The sequence below is a fragment of the Doryrhamphus excisus genome, chromosome 3, assembly GCF_030265055.1.
Source record: "Doryrhamphus excisus isolate RoL2022-K1 chromosome 3, RoL_Dexc_1.0, whole genome shotgun sequence".
Taxonomy (NCBI): Eukaryota; Metazoa; Chordata; class Actinopteri; order Syngnathiformes; family Syngnathidae; genus Doryrhamphus; species Doryrhamphus excisus.
In genome coordinates this window covers 6,832,499-6,854,445 of record NC_080468.1, presented here as the reverse complement: position 1 = coordinate 6,854,445, position 21,947 = coordinate 6,832,499, and the positions used below count along the sequence as shown (strand labels likewise).

General features: G+C 40.5%; 1 protein-coding gene across 1 annotated transcript in view; it reads right to left on the bottom strand.

Annotated features, from left to right (window-relative positions):
* Window positions 1–21,947, bottom strand: part of phlpp1 (PH domain and leucine rich repeat protein phosphatase 1) — a 47,672-nt gene that overhangs the window by 14,996 nt on the left and 10,729 nt on the right. The window contains exons 3-4 of the mRNA XM_058066233.1: window positions 2,293–2,489; window positions 1,232–1,357 (exon numbers count right to left, since the gene is read on the bottom strand). Coding sequence (XP_057922216.1) covers window positions 1,232–1,357; window positions 2,293–2,489 — 323 coding nt within the window. The remainder of the gene's footprint in view (window positions 1–1,231; window positions 1,358–2,292; window positions 2,490–21,947) is intronic.

Genomic DNA, 21,947 nt, shown 5'->3' with positions numbered 1-21,947 from the left:
GAGTCCTGCTACCGGAGGAACTCAGGTTTGTCAATTGGGTTCAGGTTTGGAGACATACTTGGCGACCATCACCATTACCCTTTGTCTTACTCAGCAAGACACTTGTCAACTATGAGGTGCGTTGGGCTCGCTATTATGTTGGTATACAGCCCAGTTGTTTCAAGAGGCCACAGTGAATGTTGGAATTCCTTCCTCTCAATGAACCCCAGTTCCGGCAGTACTCAAACAGCCCCAGTGACTCTACCATCATTATGCTTGACAGTAGACTTAGGTAGAATTATCTTGGCACTCACTTTTATTGCCAGGTATAGTATTTAGACAATGACTGTGTGGTAACTCATTTTTAGTGCATTGTAAATCTGCACCACTATACAAGCTGTACACTGACTACTCTTCAGTTACAATTCTATAGTCTTGTCCCCTGAGAACAAGTAATGTGACATAAATGGTTGCTGAAATGTGAATGGAGTATGAACTTTTTTTTTTTTTAAATACTTCCAGGCGATCTTCTCAACCTGAACAAGCGCAGGCAGACTAAATCACTGAAGAACTTGACAGTATTTACTTCACATAAAAAATATTTATCTTACTCATCCCACCGGAGAAAATATCCCTAGGGATACGTCAGATAGGGGTTTGGTGCCTAACTCAAGGCAGTGCTTATAGGCAAACTGACCCTTTGCAGCAAACCCAATTCCATATGCTTTCATCCGCAGTGGGTATACTTTCTTTAGGTTGTTGCAATACCCGAGCAAGCTGTATTACAGCATCCTCTTCCTGACTGAAGGGGAATAGACAAGCACTTGGGCAGCAAAACGGTATTTGTGCGGCCTAGGCGAGGGCATGTGCTGCCTCTATGCAGGCAGAAATTCTATTCTGAGTGGCCCTGTGGGTGTTGGTGACATGCACGCCCCTGTTAATATTTAGAAAAGAGGTTTTCTGGCTATGACCTACTTCAGTTCAAATGAGAGAAAGGAGAGAGAGCGAGAGAGTGACACAACAGAGAATAAGAAGGGGTGGCCGTTGACTTCCACAGCCGAGTGTGGACCACCGGGAAACATGTTAACTTTGCTGTGCTTGCATATGCACTGATCATGGCCGATGTTAAATAAAATTTGCAGTCACATGTGCTTGTGATTTATAATGCAGCTGACCCGTAAATAAAACCAGGCAACATATGCAAACATTGTCTCGCTCCGTGTCTCTCTCACAACATGTTTGCTTGTGATACCTTAGCAGCGTGTCTGTGCCAGCGGAGGTGCTCCGTGAAGCTGTCGAAGCTGACATAATAGGTCTGACTCTGAGGCCCAGCAGAGCTGAAGGCCAAACAGTGATTGTGCTTCTTCACTTCTTCCACCTGCAGATATAAAAGACACATACAGTTAAAGGGATGTGACAATACTGAAATCCTTGCCCTCTCTCTCTCTCAATAGCCCTATTAGGGAAAATTTACGTTTTTAATCATCTAACAGCAATATCTGTCCTTCTCTTTTGAGAGACGCTTTGGAAGTTGCGGGTTTTTTCATGGTGTCCTGATGGAACTTACAGAGAAACGTAGTGTGTAAACTTTAGCCAGCGGGACGATCACAAGGGGTAGCTCACCAGCTAATGTGGAGTAGTTCACCAAAAAATATTTGCATCACCTTTTAGTATTTGGATAAGTGTTCTATTCAAGCATGACACCTGTATGTAGGGACAAATGAGCACACTGAATGCAGATGTGCTATGTAAATAGAATGCAATTTAAATGTAGGCAGTGCTCTTCGCAATTTTGCCATTAAATTAACAGTTCTGGTACTGTTGAAAAAAGTTAACTTCAGAAAAAATTGCAATTTCTTTTTTTTTTTCTTTCTTTTTTTTTTAATTGCACACGCAGCAGTGGCACATCACAGTGGCGAAACCTGTATTACAAAAGTACAAAGTAGACATTAAGGCCTTAATGCATGTAATGATTTGGATACAATATACTGCATATCAACATGTACAATAAGCTTTGTTGAAGGACTTTTAAATATCATATTTGCTTCTTGTACAGGTCGTATTACGCAAACGCATCATTTGCAGTCACAGCTGGTTGACAAGAGGTAGCGAAATTTGAGTATTGGGAGACTTTCATGCATGGGAGCCCTGAGAGGTAATCCTGCAGATCTATTAAGCAGTACAGATAAAAGGTATAAAAAATAAGAAAGGGAATAAAGGAATAAAGTGAAGATATTTCAAAGTGTGCTGCTTTGGCATAACGATAAGTGAACATTATGGCTTTAACATCAGTGTGGCGCCGTTATGACGTACTTTTCCTCCGATGAGTGGCAGGATGTGCATCTTCCCCGTTTGGCTCTCTTTGACAGAGGAGACAATGAGGCAGGTGCCGCAAAGTATAACCTGCCGTCTGGTCCAGCGGTTGACTGGCAGCTGAAGCTTCCCTTTGCGGACATTGTACGTCCCTGACAGCTGGACCCGCTCCAAGCTCTCAATGTTTTGGGGCTTCCCTGGAGGAGGAGAAGAGGAAGAAGAAAAGGGGTGGGTATTATGTGGTTAGTACAGGCATGATGCAGCACTTTTGGGTAAATATTAATCATCGAGGGAGAATGAGTGCACTGAATATGATTTATGTAGCACATTTCATTCACAAGATATGCAATAATTCTAATAAAAAAATCTGAAATATCAAAATATCTCAAATAGAATTCATTCCTGTCTTCTGACAGCTTCTAGGCCAGAATCAGAATCAACTGTGGCTGTGAATGATAGTGGCAGCGGTGTTAATGTCTGAGCAGAAGCCGAACTCTAAGCATCATGGGAGCTGTAGTTCTTTTAGAGTAAACATAAAGCTAATCTACTGCCATCTGCGATCTATTTTACGTGGCTTATGTGTCTGTATATTACTACACGTCAACAGAAATGATTGGTCATAGAGCTACAACTGTCGTTATTGCTTTATCTTTTAGAATTTCTCATTTATGCTGTTGAGAAGTTAAAAACATCACTCTTAGGTTAATGTATGCATAGTTATAAAACATTTCAAAATGTAAATGCTGCTTTGTGACTCAAAAGAAGGATTGTCTGTCTCGCCTGATTTTGCCATTGGAGTTTTCTTAATGCAATGTTGAAATTTTTGTTGTTGTTTTGATTCAGTTGCAGTCATTTTTAGAAAACAATATTACTTCAGGTAAATTTCAGTCTGTTCCTTGTTACAATATCACCACAAAGCAGGGTTAGCATTTGAGCTAAATTCATTCAACGCAACTGTAAGCCTCACATGTCCTACTTTGCACATTGGAATTGAATAGTCAGGATTTGCCTTCAGTGAGTATAATCTCCAATTCAATGCCAGGTGCACTTCTGCTGAATTATGCTCTTACAGTTGGTGAGCTGCCGTCACTCCTCCCGTGCTCTCTCTCTCTCTCTCGCTCTCTCTCGCTTCGCCAAGCAGGCTGCCAAACCTGACAGACAGGCTTGCTTATCAGGCGTTCTGTCAGCCGGGGCCGCCTTATCAGTGTGTCGAAACCTCCACCTGCCTTCTCTCTACCCCCACCTCCATAAAAAGCTGCCCCCTGGGCTGTCATGTGTCATCCACCTCCGACTCCCCCTACTCTTTGTCGATTTTTAGCCTTTTTAGCCAGTATAGCCTTTGTGTTTTTTGACTGGTGATTATTTAAAAAAAAAAAAAAAAAGTACCTTCCTGAGTTCTGAGCGGCGGGAGTCGGAAAATGTGGCACATCCCTTGACCTCTCGTTCACACATACTTCACCTCAGTGCGAACATAAACAGCGGGGGAGGAAGAGTCTACAATAATCATGTGTGGACTTGTACAACTAAAAAATTCAGGTGTCAAGTGTAAGGCTGTACTGTAGTATTAAGCATGTTGCGCAATACTACTGAGATAAGACTGGTTTTGTAAACTTGTGGATCCAAATTTCTGGTCATCAGTGACCTTAATCTTGCAACAGAATGAATAGCACTGTTTGCAGGAGGAATGTTTGCTTTGACCAAGTGCTGAGTGGCTAACATGAGATGTCGATTTTGTATGGGTGAGCAGTGTTATTGTACTTGAACCATTGTTTGTGTGCAACAATATCTATCTATCTAGCTCTTTCTATTGTTTGAGATTCACCAAAATAATCACTATAAAAAATGCAATGTCGATTGTTAGTGCTGAGTTGCGGCGTACTAAAACTATTTCCTGCTCACCATTGTTTGCTTGTGCAACTATCGAGTTGCACTAATAAAACAAGTGGAGTGTACAGGAAGCAAATTAACACCAGCTTTATATGTCTTTTTAGGGCACCATCACAAGTGCCACTTCCCAGTTTGCTCTGCACACAATAGCGTATTTATATAATTGTGAGGAGTTTCAGAAAAAAAAAAAAGTACTCGTGCGTGCAAATTTTTAATTCAAAAAAACAGAAGCAGCAGCAGTACAGTAGCATTTCACTTCAAAATAGCAGTTTACACTCACCGACTACAACATCAGGCACAGCAGTAATGATATAATGGACCCTCTGAACTCAAAAGGTCAACCAATAGTTTTGTGCCAAAAATGCATCTGAAGCCACACAAAAAAACGATTACCTCCACAGCAAAAGGGTGGGTGCATAATTTGTATGGCAGTTAAAGATGGTGTCTGCCTTAGTTGGGTATTGCTTGGAGGGCAGCATTTGTAAGCCTCACCCAACAGATGTGCAGGAGAAGGTGAAGTGATCAAGCGGCAACCAAAACCGAATCCTCATCTTTCTCATTGAGGTTGTTAGTGAAATAAGAAACACTAAAATACAATGACGCAAGAACATGGATGTCACTTAGTGATTGTACTTGGGCTGCCACATCTCGCCAGTACAACTTTCTTAAACAACAAAAAAAATGAACATAACTAGTTGACATAGTTGACAAAGTGCTGATGGGGAATTTTGCCATTTTTTATGTTTGAAAATGCTTAATTTGGACAAAAAATACAATTTGCTTAAATATGCAGATTTTCCGACTAAAAATAGGCTGTAGTCAACCACAAAACAGCAATCATTAATGAACTAATTAATGATTGACTGTGCTTCTTTATACAACAAACTCGTTGAGACTGAACCGACAGCGCCTCCGGTGCTTGCAGCCAAGTTGTGCAATCCATTTTGCCTCAATGACTTCAACACTCATCCATCCACCCATTCCTTTTCTATACATCCATCTGTCTTCAGGCGGTGTACACCCTGGACTGGTCACCAGCCAATCGCAGGGCATAATCAATTTGACATAATCAACCTAACAATCACTTCAGCAATTATGATTCCTGTCCTGACTCTATACACTGCTTTGTTGTGCTATTTAGTGCTTAACCTCTGTTGCACATGAATGTTACTTTAAATGTTGTGAAATTTGAATTTCCAATACAATTATAGTAGTTGTAGTTTGTAGGTGATGTTGAATTTCACTGAATTGGTTACTGAAGGTGGAGTTAAAGTTGTGGTCAATGCATACCCCGATCTAATTAAACATTTGAGTCCCCCGATATCCAGAAAGATGTGTCGAACATCTCAATACTAGGTCCATAGTAAGAACCTTGGTTAGCTCCTTCTTACATCGCTGGAAGGCAGAAGTAACCACCATGCTGGAGTGTGCCTGTGAGGCATTAGAGAAATTATTCAAAAGCTTTTAGCCTCAATATGTCACATGGGCATATTTGTACTATTTTTAGGTCCTTTTGTTGGAACGTGCTCTCTCCTACGCGAGCGTAATATGCAACCAACGCAGGCGCCGTGCTCCTCCTACTCCTCATCTTCCTTATCCACAAACACGCACTGACAATAATCGTTGTGTCCATCTCATCTTCCCTCCTTAAATTGATGGACCATGAAAGCCAAAGTCTGCTGCTCGTGTGAGCGAGAAACTTTGTAAAAGTTGTCCTTCTGTTGTTGCATCATCTTGCATGGATGGAGGAGGCTCGAAGGTCCAGCCATGGGAATATGTACAGTCGAAGGAAGCAGAGAGATGGAAGGGACTCCCACGTGAGCATCCTGTTTACAGGGCTGGGGGCCTCGAGAACAACGGCATCTCCTGGATACCCTGGGAGGAAGTTATATGAGGCTCTTGTTCTTAGTCAAACTATAGTCCACATTTGACACCTACACCAGGAATATTTTAAGGAGGGATGATGGTGGAATATTTTAAGGACTGATGATGTTAGTCATGGTGGGCATCCCATTATCTGGGGAGGATGCAGAAGTTGGCATTGCAACATAAGAGAAAGGTGGGTGTGTACGGAACAAATCTATTCCTAGACCTACTATGACAGGAGTGTGTGTGCGTTACTGGAGATGGCTTCCTTCCTTTTCCACAGGCTGAGGAAGAGAATGTTTTGCCTCCACACACGCTCACTAAAGACCACGTGAGGACAATCACTCCTACTACTGGTCAGCTGTGTCTGGGGTGAGAGACGCACTGTAAATAGAGGTTGTGTCCTGTAGTAAGGCATACCTGATATGGAAGGTACAGTAACTCAAATTCCTATAGCAGATGTCATCTGGAATTTCTGCGTCTTTAATAATAATAATATCTTGTTGTCTTCTTTAGACAGCAGACTAGTTGAGACTCAATCAACAAGCTTCAGTAATACACTATTTTGCCTCAATTGCTCTACTGTACAACTAATCAACAGTCGCTTGCACACAGCTATTTCCAGTTCTACACTCAAACAAACAAACTACAACCATGATAATAATGTAAAGTAAGCGATCGCGTAGGTATTAGGCCAGGCTGATGCTTCTTCTACCAGTCCAGTCCAGTCCTCCCACTGACCTTGTTATCCATCATTGTTAGCAATGACCACCCAAGGCCAAACTCCCTTCATCCATCTTTGCATTTAACAGATCCTACTGTTGTTTTTTTTGTTTTACATCCCAGGGCTCCCAGCAAAAATAACAAGGACACATCTTCACTTAATCATACTGACCCCCGCTAAATGCAAACTGACATCAGCACACCTCGGCTATATAACGGGGCACGCTGTACCAGAGGGCATCAGTGACCCACATCAGTCACAGAGAAGGCATGTACAGACACCCATATTTGCTTCTATAAGGGTGACAGGCGTGATATACGAGAGGACGAGACTTCAATAATCCCTCAGTCTTACTTGTATTTGTATCGATGACACTGTCATATAAATGTGAACAACAATGAAAAGCAGGGCTCGACAATAACGATGTACCGATGGCCCGGGGCAAGTTAAAACAAAATTCGGGCAAGTAAATCCAATCATTAATATTCCCGTCGGGCAAGTGCACTTTAGCATGCCGTACTGCCAAGAGTTTTTTTTTTTTTAAAGCGGTTCTTGTTGGGTGTTGGTAAAACATGGACTGCGTAATTCCGATGGTAATTTGCAAAGCAATCCTTGCAAATCTTGAAATGGACCAATCAGAATCGTTTATTTAGACCGCGGTCCGTAATCCACAATCCGCGTTTTACCCACACCCGTTCTTGTTCGCGATCAACCAATCAGCGATCGTTTTACTAGGAAAACATCTATCATGGCGACTGCCAACATCGTCTAATTCTTCAACAACTTCTGAAGGAAAACAGCAAAAAGTGATGAACCAGTGCCTCCTAAACAAGTATTTTATTAGCGGCAGCAAATCAAATGATGGCAAAGGTGAGTGAATCACATTGCTGTGACAATTTGAAGTGGTCACAATGAAACACCACCCATTAGATCCAATACCAAGTGCTGATTTTGCACAAGCTACAAAACCTAGCGGTTTCATTTCTCTGTGTATTTTTCTCACCTTTGCTTCACAAATTATTGTTTGACCATTGAGCTTTTTTTCTGGATTAAAAACACTTTACTAGTACACAAATGTGTCAAATGTTTCATTGTGGTGCACAACTTATAAATATCACTGCTTACTACGACTACCATGTGTAAGGTAGCATGGCTTGCCATGTTAACATACATCTCCACAAATTTTCAGACATTCCTCCAAATATAATGCATCAGTACTATTATCTGATGAATTATCAGCATATATTGATATATGATATCATTATGGCAGTCTTTTCATTTTACATGGGGCAAGTTCGGGCAAGTAGTTTTCACCTTAAGGATTCCCCATGGGCAAGTCATTTTGGTTTTTAACGTAGAGCCCTGGAAAAGGTTCTGTATTATACAATTGTTCAACAATTTAAACGTCTTAGAATCTTGATGATGGAATTTTGACAGTTTAAAACCATTCATAGTAGGAGTGCATGATAATTAGTGAGAAAAATGATAAAAGTGAGAGAAATGATTTTTCTCACGTTTCACATTCATAAATAGGCTCTAGGGACACTTCGGTCTTGCATAATGGGGACCCTTGAGAATCATCTCTAAATGTATCCCGTGGAGCTGAGGTTTTACTTTCTTTATTGCTGAAAAATCTGAAGCTTCATGCTACCATGATGCTATGTACTTTGACAAGGGAAAACCCAAAAAGGAAAAAAAAAATTGTGCTGAAGCGACAAAGATAAGACAGAGCGAGACCAGCTGTTACCCTCTGACACAAATAGTTGCACCGACCTTCTGTTACAAATCACACACATATACACATTGTCAAAATACTGTACATCTACCTAGGGGTGTGCGTTTGTGGGCCAAGGGAAGGATTGACTTCCCAATCACGATGCGGCTTCACTCCTTCATATCATCACATCCACCCACAGACAACAGTGATGCGAGGCGACAGACTGGTTGGTCAACTCTCTGCTCAGGCAGCGGATGGCGATCTGTGCCGGAAGGTGGCAAAGGCCATCGCAGGTGACAGGATGCTCTCCACACTGTGCTTGTTCTTGCCTCACATCACCTTTCGATCAAGGCATTTTATCAATCAATAAGGACTGTCAATGTCATGGATTTACAAATGATCTTTAATAAGAATCCTCTTCAATAAGATCCAGTTATCCTCACAGCGTGCAAAGTGGGGGAGGATAAGGAGACAATGAAATGTGCCAAACTGACCTTTAGTGTAATAGTGATAAGACAACGGGCTATGTGTTTGCATGAGAAAGGAGGAAGATGGTCATGTAATGGCTCCAGGTGACAGCGTGCTCACATGCCCGTGCAGTTCCCTTACCAGCAAGTTCAAAACCAGACTGACTATAACGTTGCTTTTTAGTCCTGTTACTATTTCTGTCAGATAAAAGGGCATATAATAGAAAACAACATAGAACAGTTAGCAGGAAGAAGATTGTCATATTAGCAAGATAAGCATGATTTTGGTGATGTTGATGTTGAGGCCCTAAATAAATATATGGTTCAGCCTTCTGCCTTTCCTTTCCTTTTTCTTTCCTTTTTGACGTATTTCCTGCTGCTTTTTAATTGGTGTTCATTTTTAAGATATGCCTTTATTCGTCCCTCAGTGGGGAAATCTGTATTGCTCAGCAGCAAGAGTCAGTTAAGCAGCACAAAATACACAATATAGAAAAATAAACAATATAAACAACCCAAGTATTAACAAAATCAACAGTTTTTCCCCAGAGTTATATACAATACAGTATGTAGATAATATGAAACGAGATGAGATATATGACCAGTCTATACACTGAGATCTTGTTAGAGAGTTAATATGAGGCATTATGGAAATACTTCACATAGAACTTAGTATATTAATTATTACATTAGATATTATATTGATTGATTATATTATATATTATATTGATATTACTGTGTTGCATCTTGGGGCATACATATTCGTGAGAAATTTGCATTTCTTTTTATTTTATTTTTGTACCCTTTGGTGACAAAAATGTACATGGAAAAAATTAGGTCATCATACATAAATATTTGTTGTGCTTTTTGACTCACTTAAACAACTTGAGTATTACGCTCAAACTACTTTCTACTCAATAAAACATCCAATCATTTAAAGTAGAGTACCATTTTCCTTTTTTGGCAACTACTTCATGAAATACAGTCATCTCCTATTTGTACAGTGGAATAGATGTAGAACACTTTTTTTCAATTCACAGAAGTAAACTCAATAATGCATGTTTGGCCACAAAAGGTGACCGGCAGTATCATAAAAAATCTAATCAATTTTGGATCCAAGATGCTAATCGCCACCAAAGCCTTTCCCATGCTACTTATTATATGAAAAGTTATTAGTTGCTATGGATGTCTGATAAACTCAATGCAGCATTTCAAGTGTTAAAATCCTGAAAATGAAAGAAAAAGTTGTTTTCCAATCCACCTCTCATATTGGATCACACGGCGGAGCGCATGTTCGGGAGTCTGCAGAAGGTTACTGACCGGATGCTGCACGCGGTTGTTTGCATCTGCCCAGCTCCATCTGCTCTGTGCAGCTTCACGCGACTTGCATCTAAAATAGGTTATGTGCATATTTATAGCTGAGCAGCAGATCGTCGCTTGTGAAGCATTCTGCAACATGAAATCACACGTACTGTCTGGAGTGGACACTGAATGTGTTGAAGCTGGCCTACCTTGGAATGCCAGGATAGATCAAGCTGTGGTTTTGTTTTGAGAGTAATAGAAAGTCACCTCTTTGTGGTTACAAATTGAAATTTGACCAAATTTCAGGACAAATATGACATTAAAAGTGGTTAACTTCTGGACTTGTAAGACTGTAATGAGTGTTAGGGTTTTTTTTTTTTTTTAAAACACGTGCACATCTGTGAAAGCATTTCCCGTGATAAATATTTATCGTGGTGATAGTTTGCCCCTGAAACTGATCATTTCCTGTGGGAAACATTACTGTGAAATCCCAACAAGGTGAACCAGCCTCAACTTAACTGAAATTCAACTCAAAAGTGCATCAAATGCACACATACACCCACAGATGCGGGGAAATTATAATCAAATGTAAATCCCCCTTTGTTTAAACAAGCACCATGAGCAGTTATTAGTTCGCTGAGCTCTTGTTACAGCTTGCTTCCATTATCTACGCCATTAATGGAGCAAACAGGATTAAAATTGCTATGCGTTTTTTTGAATGTACGCGTGAGAGCATGCAGAGATGGATACAAGGCAGAATTTAAATGATCCCGACAATAAAATGATTTGCAACAAGATGACAGGAAGTGTATACATGTGGAAAAAGATTTCTGACAAGAGAGTTTGCATTCCCGTTTACTGTCACAAATCATTTTTCAGGTTGAAAAGCTCATTTGACTGCTTGTTTTTCAATGTCCCTGTTGACTTATATACGTCCTTTGCTGATGACAGAGCCTTAAACACTCTGCTAAAGTGCAGCAATTCACTTTTAATGCTATAATAGTTATTTGAGGCCCTTATGACCATCAAATATGAGAAAAAAATTATCATGTCCCTCAATTGATTGCTCCACTTTTGATAGAAGAGGTCTTTTTTATGTCATCAACAAAAACTGTATGACTATGATACCACCTACGAACCAACCGCCCTATGCAGTTGATGATATATATGTATATATTCTTAGCATATTTACAAGTGTTGGCTATACATAAATATCAAAGTGGCCCTTGCATCCTTTCATTTTTCAGAATGTGGCCCCCGCTGCAAAAACTTTGGACATTCCTGAATTCAACACACACATATCAAGTTAACGTGACACTAATTCCTATTGTAAAAAGCAGAAGATGCAACAATCATATCTCATGTGCCGTAATAAGGCAACTACATTGGAAAAATAACCTGCAAGAGGTTTAGAAATCCATATTGTGCAGTAATAAATCTTTAAAGAAATGACTTTTTCTATATGGTGAAAGCAAAGGTGGCATTTATATCAGCGGCCCTGTCCTTCACACTCCCATGCGCCATCGTGAACATGCTTTATCATGTAATGCGATGAATAGCCGCTAAAAATAGACCCAGATGCAGCACACAAGGAGATGCCGTTATGGACGTACTGAATCTCAGGTGTTGGCAACATTAAGATGATTTCTTTTTTTTCTGTCCTCAGCAATTCCCACAGTTGGTTGTGAGCACGGATGCTGACATACATGAATGTGTGCATGCCACACACACACACACACACACACACACACTCCCCTTGCCTTTCCCCCCAAACTCCACTCCTGCCGCTGTTATGTAATGTGTGCGTGTTACGAAACCTTACACTGGAAAACACGAGCCCACTGATCAGCCACTCAGAGAGAAAGAGAGAACCACTCATATAAGAGCTGTGGGAGATTGCTTTTATCCCCCACCCCCTTTTGTCCAAGACTGAGTGAAAAGCTGATGTTGTCACCCTAGTGGACAAAAGCGTGTGTGTGTGTGCGTGTGTGTGTGTGTGCGTTAAATAGAACAGAATATCCAAGCATGTGATGCACGAGTGTAAATCCCTGTATGACTGCGAGGCCGTGGAAGTGTGCAGAGCTCAGCAATGAATAATTTAGTGTGTTTGTGGGAAAATGTGTGCGGATACTGTAAGTAAGTATTAAAGGGAAATATAACGAGGGTTCATTGGGGTCGGTTGCAGATACTTTAGTGATTACAAACATATTGGAACAGGACGAAGAATGAGGCTGGACCCTCACTGCGAGAGTGCTGCTGTATGAAACTCTCCGCTGTGAGAGGCCCATTCCGCAGTTTTCAGTCACGTGCCATCAATAATTCAGTTCGGTAAACGTAGCTTTGCATATCTCAGTAGTTTGTAGGAACTCAAAAGCCTAAAGAGATGACACTATTTTGACCTTTGAGGCCACACATTAAATCGACAAGCATTTGTCTTGCCATCTAAATTCAAGCATTGGTTTAGATTCACATGTCCAACATTTGTCAGGAAATGCGCATAATAATCAATCAAAGATCGAAATGGACCTTATATAACAGTAATAACCAGTAATAGTGTTTGATCTGCCGCTGGCTAGATGAGCTTCACATAGGGCAGCTCTATAAAAAGCAGGCTTCTCTACATATCTCAAAATGAGAATTATAGTGCAGAAATAAATCACAAGTACTTTTCAATCACACTGTATATGTGCAGTGTACCATGGGACTGCAAATAACTGCAAATGCAAAAAAGTACTGATAAAATATAAATGAAAAGGATGAATGAACATTGAAAATGACTTTAATCAAAAGTAATTCTTGCCAAACACAGGATATGGCAATGAGAACAACACGAATGCCACCTTTGTGATTTGCTGCGAGTTGTTTCTTGAATTCAACATGTGTTCGGGGCTCCGTGACCCTAGGACGAGAAGCATAGAGAATGGATGGATGGAATGTTTCTTACCTCAGTAACCTACAATGGAGCCAGAGACTGTGACCAGTGACACGATAGGGTAAATAAATTAGAAGAAGATGATGTCTGTGTTGATCTTGCTGCCACATCCCATCTTTGGCAACATCTTCACTGAATATAACCTTATGTTTATTTATTTCCTTTATTTTGTGATTTATATTAATTTAGAATTGTTTTATGCATGTAAAAACATGTTTGTGTCAACATTTTTTCAGTTAACCGCTGATGGCAAGCTACTAGGCTGTTAAGAAGGCCATTTTATGATAAAAATACATAAAAAATACAGTTTGACTGATGTAGTCAATTAGCAACACAACAAGACGCACGCCATTTTGAATGCTGATAAAAGAATACATACAATAATGGAAAGACAGGCTAACCAGGGCGTACACTAACAAAGGTTCCACTGTATATGTAAAAAAAAGGCTACACACTCTCTTACAAAAAGCACTTTTGTTTGTTTCTTTTGGCCCTTTAAATTCCGGATGCCTTTCCTGACGAATAACTGTCTAAATTCCACCATCAAGGCTAGAATTTGGGCAACACACTTCAAATATGCCATCGTGGAACCTCTGAGACTTACAGTTGAAAAACAGTATAATAGGGACCGACTGTATATTCTGCTCAAGTGATCAGCAAACGGGAGCTGGCGCAGCCATGTGGCCATCTGACTGTGTGTGACAGTCAGACGGCTAAGCTAATAACCCGAAAAATAATTGAATTAATTGGACGAGAAGAGCAGCCTTTCTCAGCGGTGGGAAGACACCGGGTTAGCCAGTCTCCTTAAAGAAGGCGTCTCATCCTCTGAAAGTTCCAGACTGATACAGTATATGTCGTCTTCAAAAAGTAGATAAAAAGTATTCATTCATTCATTTTCTACCGCTTTTCCTCACGAGGGTCGCGGGGGGTGCTGGAGCCTATCCCAGCTGTCTTCGGGCGTAAGGCGGGGTACACCCTGGACTGGTTTTCATATGACATAGCCAGTAGCAGGGGTTACTAATTGTGTTAGTACTTACCTATCCCCCCAGGCAGTCAATATATATTGAATTATGCATAATTAATACATTTGACGGTATTGGTCAATATCAGTCCTGAATGATCGGCATTAGAATTGGCAGCATTAAACCCTGATCAGGGCATGCCCAGTGTTTGGACAGTTAACGGCTGATGCCACCATAAATTGGTGACGTAACTTCTGGTAACTGCCATTTTATTCTCTATCTAAAAGGATGCTGACAAGGATGTTTGTTTGTTTTTTAATACAGATGGAGTCATGCGTAAGTAAGTTAACCGAAGAATGCATGCAAACAATGGCAAAATTGTGGTGTACATTTTTTATGTTAACCACAAAATAAGTTGAGAATATGACAATAACTAACTTCCTAAATGCCTAAATATAGAATATAATGCATTACAGTGGTGAAATATGGTACTGAAAATAGTCCAGCTGAAACATTAGTTGGCACTTCACTTCATGTACGACTTCCTACTAAAATCTAGTGGCTAACGAAAAATGGTGCCGTCTCAGTCACAATGTGGAAGTAGCCAATATTGTGCAGGCCAAAGGGTGTATTCACTGTCGTACCCTGCAAGTGTTTATGTAATGCTGTGTCATGTAAAATCAGCTCAAATGGTAAAACTTGTCAGCGTGCAAAGAGACGACTCTGGAGTACTTGTGAAAGAAGAATTAGAAGCACTTGCACGTGAATTGACTTACTGTTTGTGTGTGATTGTAAAGCCTGCAGGAGAGCCAGGGTGGTCTGTTATGTAACTCTTTCTCCCTTACAAACATGGGGAAAATGACTCCATGTAAGACTCATTACTAATGCCTTCAAATTTAAAATATGAGCATGCAGAGATGCTTTCCACTGTCCATGCACCCCCCCCCCCCTCTTTTTTTCTGTTCACATTTAAAGCATGAGTAGTTATAGTACATGTGTCAGCCTATACAGTGAATCACTATTTCTAAAAGCAGGATCCCAACCTGACCTCCTTCTTATTCTTACAAAAGGCCCTGTTTTGGAATATGTCAGTATTAATCAAACGTGCTTACATGCACAATCTGTGTCTAACAACACTGTCTAGCCCTCCGAGAATAGGAAGAGAAGAAAAAGAGAACAAAAACAGAAACAGGTGATGTACAACGTTATTGTTAGTGTGTCCTCTCAAGCATGTGGAATGGTGTACCTACGCAAAGGCTCCACCCCCAGCCCCGCCACATGCCAGCCCCCGATCCTAAGCACAGCCTTAACTATGACGCTAAAGGGGTTCACTGTTGACAGCTACGGGTCAACGCCATCCAGGCACAGGGTGGCACACGCTCATGAATGATGCAGCGCTTGCCCTTAGTCTCCCTGCTCCCTGGCTTAACACATGAGGACACATAATCAGCCGGCGGCACGGAGCTTGCCGAGCGCAAGGCTAGAAGCCCCACACTGTGATGGGTTCTATTCCTCGAGTAGCTGTCAAAGCAAGTCTGAATCCAACGTCACAGCAGGTCACCAATGTAGTAATAATATTTATGTGTCTATTCAATTAACTGCAGAGCCCCGTACAGTCGCTGGAGGCGTAGTTTCTAAAAGAAAATAGCCACTGGGATCCTCAATTAGTTTCGGGTTAAAAATATTGGTTGTAGCTGCAGGCAATCTCCGGATGACGATGTCCTGACCTGATACTGATAATGAATGTCTGTCCCGGTATCAGCAACAACAAAAAAGTATATAACTCATTCGCTACACATTCGAAGTATTTACTGTATGTGCAAGAGACACAAAAAGGTGATGATGCAACTAACTGCGCAATAGAAGAGAGCATGTTTGGGCAAGTTTTAAGCTGAAAAAACAGCCACATGGTGGCAGAAGTGCATTTTGCAAGAGCTCGGCATGCATCCCTCCCATAGAAATACATGCAGTAACCAGGAAGTGAAAAGGCATCCCACCTTGTATTCCATCTTGTAATTTTAACACATGCAAATGCGTGCACACACATAGTTCAGTTGCAAATGTGAAAATTGTAAATAGTTCATTGTGTTATATTTGTAATAAACTTGTTATTTTCATGTAAAATGTTTGTGTTGTTTATGTTGTGGAATTGTTGTTTTGAGATTTTGGCGAAGTATACATGGCAAAATTTGTGTCAAAGTGAAAGTTGGGCTTGAAATGTATCTTTTCACAAAGAGCCTTTTTTCTCCCTTTTTGCTGACAATTGATATTTTGCTGAAACTCACATATATATGTTCGACAGCTGACTAGTGAGGAACTGAAAAAGGTACGTACAAACTTTTTTTTTTCTGATGAAAAATTCGATTCTCATCTTTCTTTTGGTGTAAACCCTTGAAAAATCAGTCAAAATCATAAAAAAGGCCTGTACCGAGAGGGACAGTTTTTGAAAAATGGCTGGGATTGAATGACTTAAGCATATGGCCGCCAGCTCAATCGCCGCAGAGACAAGTTTGTATTGTTTCATGGTGCTGTTTACATTCTAAACAGTGAGGGAGGTGAGCAGTCAAATGTGTCAGGTACGAAAAACTAGTTAACTATGGTCTGTTCAAAAAAATTACTGTTTAGAAAGAAGTAAGGAAACTGAAGGTGTATGCTGTCAGTTATTTCTAAAAAAATAATAATAATACAATTGCCCAAAATCAAAATCGGCAGGTGAGGCTTTACAAATGTTAATTATGTATACTTAATTTCCTATTTTTGCTTTTCTGGCACTATTTAATCCTGGAAATTTATCAAATCTTGTTCTTCTGTTCACACATGCTTCGTGAATGTTTAGTGGATGTGGCACTACCTGTTTATTTTGCCAAAAAAAGCAGCATTTAGCTCAGTTAAAACACAGTTGCATATACTCTGTAACACGTAGTAATTGATTAATTAATTAGCTGCCTAAGTAAATACGTGCAAACAGGATCTTATCCTTGAATGGACAGTGTTTGTCATTGTGTTATATGTTATCACTTCTTGTAGCTGGTCACTCGCTGAGTTGCACTGCAAAATGGTACGGAATAAATTATGTGTTCAATTCATTTACAATTCAGATTGGATAGGATACACTGTGCAGCTTAGAGGTTGACGTTGGTGATCGGTGATTGTGCACCCTAATCGGATTGTATCAGTCTGCATTTAAAATCTGTGATATAAGCAGTCCAATACAAACAGTCTATTCCAGCACTTCTATCCAGCAGCGCCCAGATAAAGTCCATGTGATCACAACAACTGTGTGTACAACGTGTTAGTAGCAAAGAGCAGCAGTGATATCGGCCATGTGGCATTTTTCATTAAAACTCCAAAAAAAGACCTTGCAGTAGAGTGCAAAACTTGTCACGCACAAGTTTCTTGCGGTGGCACAGAGACAGGAAAGTTTAATAAAACCAATGTCAACACGCATTTGATAACATCACAATAAAAAAAAGAAATTTTGAAGCTGATATTTTTTTATATCAGCTGCCTGGAGTTGACTGTTAGCCGAGTGCTTGCAGCAGATTAGCGGTGTAGAGAGTGGCTGACAGCAGCTCCTGTGTGAATGCTCACTGGCTCACTGCATGGCTTCTCTGCTTGTTAATAAAGTGACAAAGTGCTTTGTGAGTCTCTTCTTAACTATAAACATGACATAGTATTTGTTCACTCTATGTCTTGCATGCACTTGTTGGTTGTGCTATTGCGTTGTTACACTGCTTTGTTATTCTTGTTTATAATGAACTCATCAGCAGCATTATTACTGGCTAAGCAATTTCCTCCTTACTGCTATTATAACATTGTTTCTGTCGCTGCTGTATTATGCTAATGTACATGTGGTCAAAGAGAGCTACATTTCCCTTCCACTTTCACATGCAGTCCAAATCATCCATCCATCTATTCATTATTAGAGAAAAAGTGCAAGTGCTTCTTTTTTTTAGGCAAAATAAAGATATTCACAAACATTAGCTTTGACTTTGGAAAAGAGTGATCAACATTTTGCCTCTTCTGATATGTTGCAGACCAAACTGTTTATGCTTGCTTCATATTGATTTGGTCAGTCTAGAGCCGAACTTATTACTCCATTAATCGAAACAACAAGGTTTAGACCAGGGGTCACGCGGCCCGCAGGCCAAATGTGGCCCGCATGACACTAGTTTGAGGCCCCCGCCTTGATATAAAAGTTTAATGTTAGTGCGGCCCGCACAAGTTTGATATGGATGCTGTATGGTATCATGTACCCAGAAAAAAATATTACGTTTGATTAATGTTCATGTTAAAGGTTAAATAACTGTTAATAGTTATCCTCCCTATCCATGTGGAAGTGGTAAGTTTTTGGCTTTTTAAGTTTAAAGGAAATAACTTGAAGGCTACCGTTTAGGTCGCTAGCTCTCTAGTTTGCGAGTTAGCATGTGTCTCAGAGACCCTGCAGTTGCGCAATATGTTGTAAATAAAAAGAGTATAAATGTGACTATAGTCGTGTTTTGTCATGTCTACAGTGCTCTAATAATGCTTTGTTAATTTTAATCAGAAAAAAAAATAATTTGTCTACCCACCAACTATATGTGGTTTCTTAAGTCTTTATTATTTGCTGTTTTATTATTATTATTATATTTATTTATTACTGATTGATTGATTTTATTTATTCTTGATTTGTTTATTTATTGTCATCTTATTTTGTGCAGAAAAATAAAAATTAAGATATTTGAGAACAGTGGAATGTTTTATCAGAGCTTTTCTTGTAGAAAATTGGGACCAAAGCAAAGTTTTTTCATTTTTCTGTTTTTAATAAATGCATTTTTTTTTTTTGGAAAACCTGATTCGGCCCAGTCTCGCCCAGACCCGAGCTCCAGTGGCCCCCAAGTAAATTGAGTTTGAAACCCCTGGTTTAGACTGTACAGTATATCATAAACCTTAGCAAGAAAGGGTCACACAAACAAATACATGTAAAACCCACACCAATGAAAAGGTAATATGTTAATTTAGCTCTGTGCTGCAATAATGAGGTCAATCACAAACAGTAGAATGATAAGCAATCATTATCTCATCATGCAGGACACCAGTTGCTTATCACTCATCACTGTCACCTCAGCCTCCGCGTTCTCTGGAACTATGATGAAACTGAAAGGCCTCTGTCTACAGCATGTTATTCCATTACAATGTAGCGCCTTCTGCTTCTTCTTTATGATTTAAGAGAGCGTGAGTTAGAACCAAAAGGAAAAAAAGGTATTGTCATCATAAGGTACCTTCGATTCGGAGGTATAGACTGAGCAACCCATAGCATTCAAAGCATCCCCCCGGGAAAAGCACAAATGGGGAGGGTGACATGCGAGCGCCTGCGATGAAGAGAGCACAGCGATATATGAGAGCAGACTGACAACACCTCCCTCTGATACCCGGGCTAAAGAGGCAAGATGAGAACGCTAATTGGGAAGCCAGTGAGCGTTTGATCTTGAGTGCAAAAATGGTTAAAGACGATTGTGGCGGACAGAAGCAAACACGCACACACCATGTGGTTCGCGTGCAACTGTGTTTATGTGCATTTCAATCACCAATTATCTTGCAGGGACTCCCAACTGTTTTGTGGCCCTGGGTTTCCCTGTTCATTTGTACCACCGCATGAATAATGCCAGCTGGAAATGAAGGGGATATTTCACATTCAGAGCTCGCCTCTCACTTTCCTTTTCACTCTCGTTGTGCTCACACAACACCACAGTTATGATAGAGCCAGTATTCTACAGTAGGATTTTGTGCACAAAAAATATACATATATATATACACAATATACAATGTAAAAGCTGTTATTACAAGCACGCAATAACTGAAGAGAGGCTGTCATTGCCAAATGTGAAAACAACTTACATTTTTTAACTTTAATAATGATTTTGGAGGTAAACTCAAGTATGTGTTCATTTATTTAGTTTATTATCAACTATATTGTACAACAAAGCAGTAACAGAAACAATGTTCTAATTGCATTAAGGACTGAATTGCTCAGCCAGCATTAATATCAGAGTCCAATGTAAATATCAGTAAGGCAAGTATAACACCAGTTAGTTACATTTAACAGCTGAGTAGCGCAAGCAACACTTTTAAAGCGCATGCAGAGGTAGGGAACGCTAATTATATACTGTAGCAGTTATTACCATTTGTAGACAACAAATGCAGTGACTATTGATCATCAAGTCTTGAGCGTCAATGGGAACGGAACCGGGACTAAAATGGCAATTCTCCCGGGATTGTTTACATTTTTCCCTTTCAATTCCTAGTTTGAATGCACAAGTCACAAAGAACATACATACCTTTCCCTTTAATGTGCATTCTAATGAAAGAGCGAGTTAACATGAGGGCACTAACAATGGATCCACCTACTTTGACGTTTGACGATAAAACGTATGAATTTAAAAAAAATGCTAACAGTGTCCATTTACATAACTCACCTGTATATTAACCAAGTTGCAGCAATATTATTATTATAGCAGCTAACACGAAGAACTAAATTTATATGCTGGAGTAACACACAACACCTCAAGCCACTGCCGAGCAGTATACAACCTAAGAGGGTGTGTTGTCTGTGAGTTTGGATGACCCGACGACATTGCTATCAAGATTGAACAAGATACTAGTTTGCCATCAGCGTTTTTTTTTTTTTTTTTATCTGAGGACTGTGCTAAATTTACTAGCTCAACGGGGAACACAATCCCATCAGCTGGAATCCCAAAGAGAGCGGACATTGTACAATTGACAGTTTTTATTATACTGTTATTTTGTGGATGAAACATTTAGCACTAGTGCTAAGGGAGTAAGGGGGGGCATTTTACTTTTTACAGCCCTCAGGTTGGGAGACGACCACTCAACCACCAGAGCCACGCCGCCTCCCAAATATGGGTTCATGTTTCACATAAAGATTGTCGAGTGCAGTTTTCCTTTAATACAAGAGGGCAATAACTGAGGTACACAGTATTTATTAGCTGCAGTGCAGCAGCTGTATACTCTGGTGTCATAAACGTGTTGGCATGCATCAGAGAGAAGGCAATCTGGTAACTGCAGCGAGAGAATCAGTTGTTCTTTAATCCCAGACGAACAGGGCGCTGAGTAATCAGACCCCATATCTGCGGTTAAAGCTACAATCAGTCCTGCGTAGACCGGAGAGAAAAGCCTCTCACACAAGACGAGTGAAGGAGGGGACACTTAAAGGGCTACGCTCTCCCAATGATGCACAGGGTACGCGACAAGTGAATGAGCGCCGGAGATGTTGCGATTTTGCTGCACATTCCCGTGGCCCCTCATGCTCGCTCTGCCCCCCGTTCCCTCCCTCCACCCTCCGGCTGCCGTCCTCCTTTCCTTTTGTTTCGTTTAAAATTTAACAAGGCCTCTAACAGTGGAGAGCCGAAGTGGGCATCCGGGGTGTTTTGGCTCAGCTTCATGTCACATGCAGGGGCCATGTGAACGCTGTGCCACGGTGGCGGGGCGGTCAACTGGAGGGAGAGGGAAGAGATATTTAGGAGGAAGTGGATCACAGCTGATTAGTAGCTGATGGAAAGTTAACAGAACAACCAAACAAGTGGATCCCATACATTCTAATTCATGAATTCTGCAGGGGTAATACAATTATAGAAAGTAGTACAAAGATACAGTATAGTGAGCCTGTGCATTGTTCTGAAGTGCTCTTGAGCAAGAGGCGGAGTGCCACAGAGTGTGTGAATGGGCTATTTGCTTCTACAGCATGCTAAATGCCAAAGCTGTTCAAGTGCTGTTTAATGTACTCAAACTACTATACCCAAGA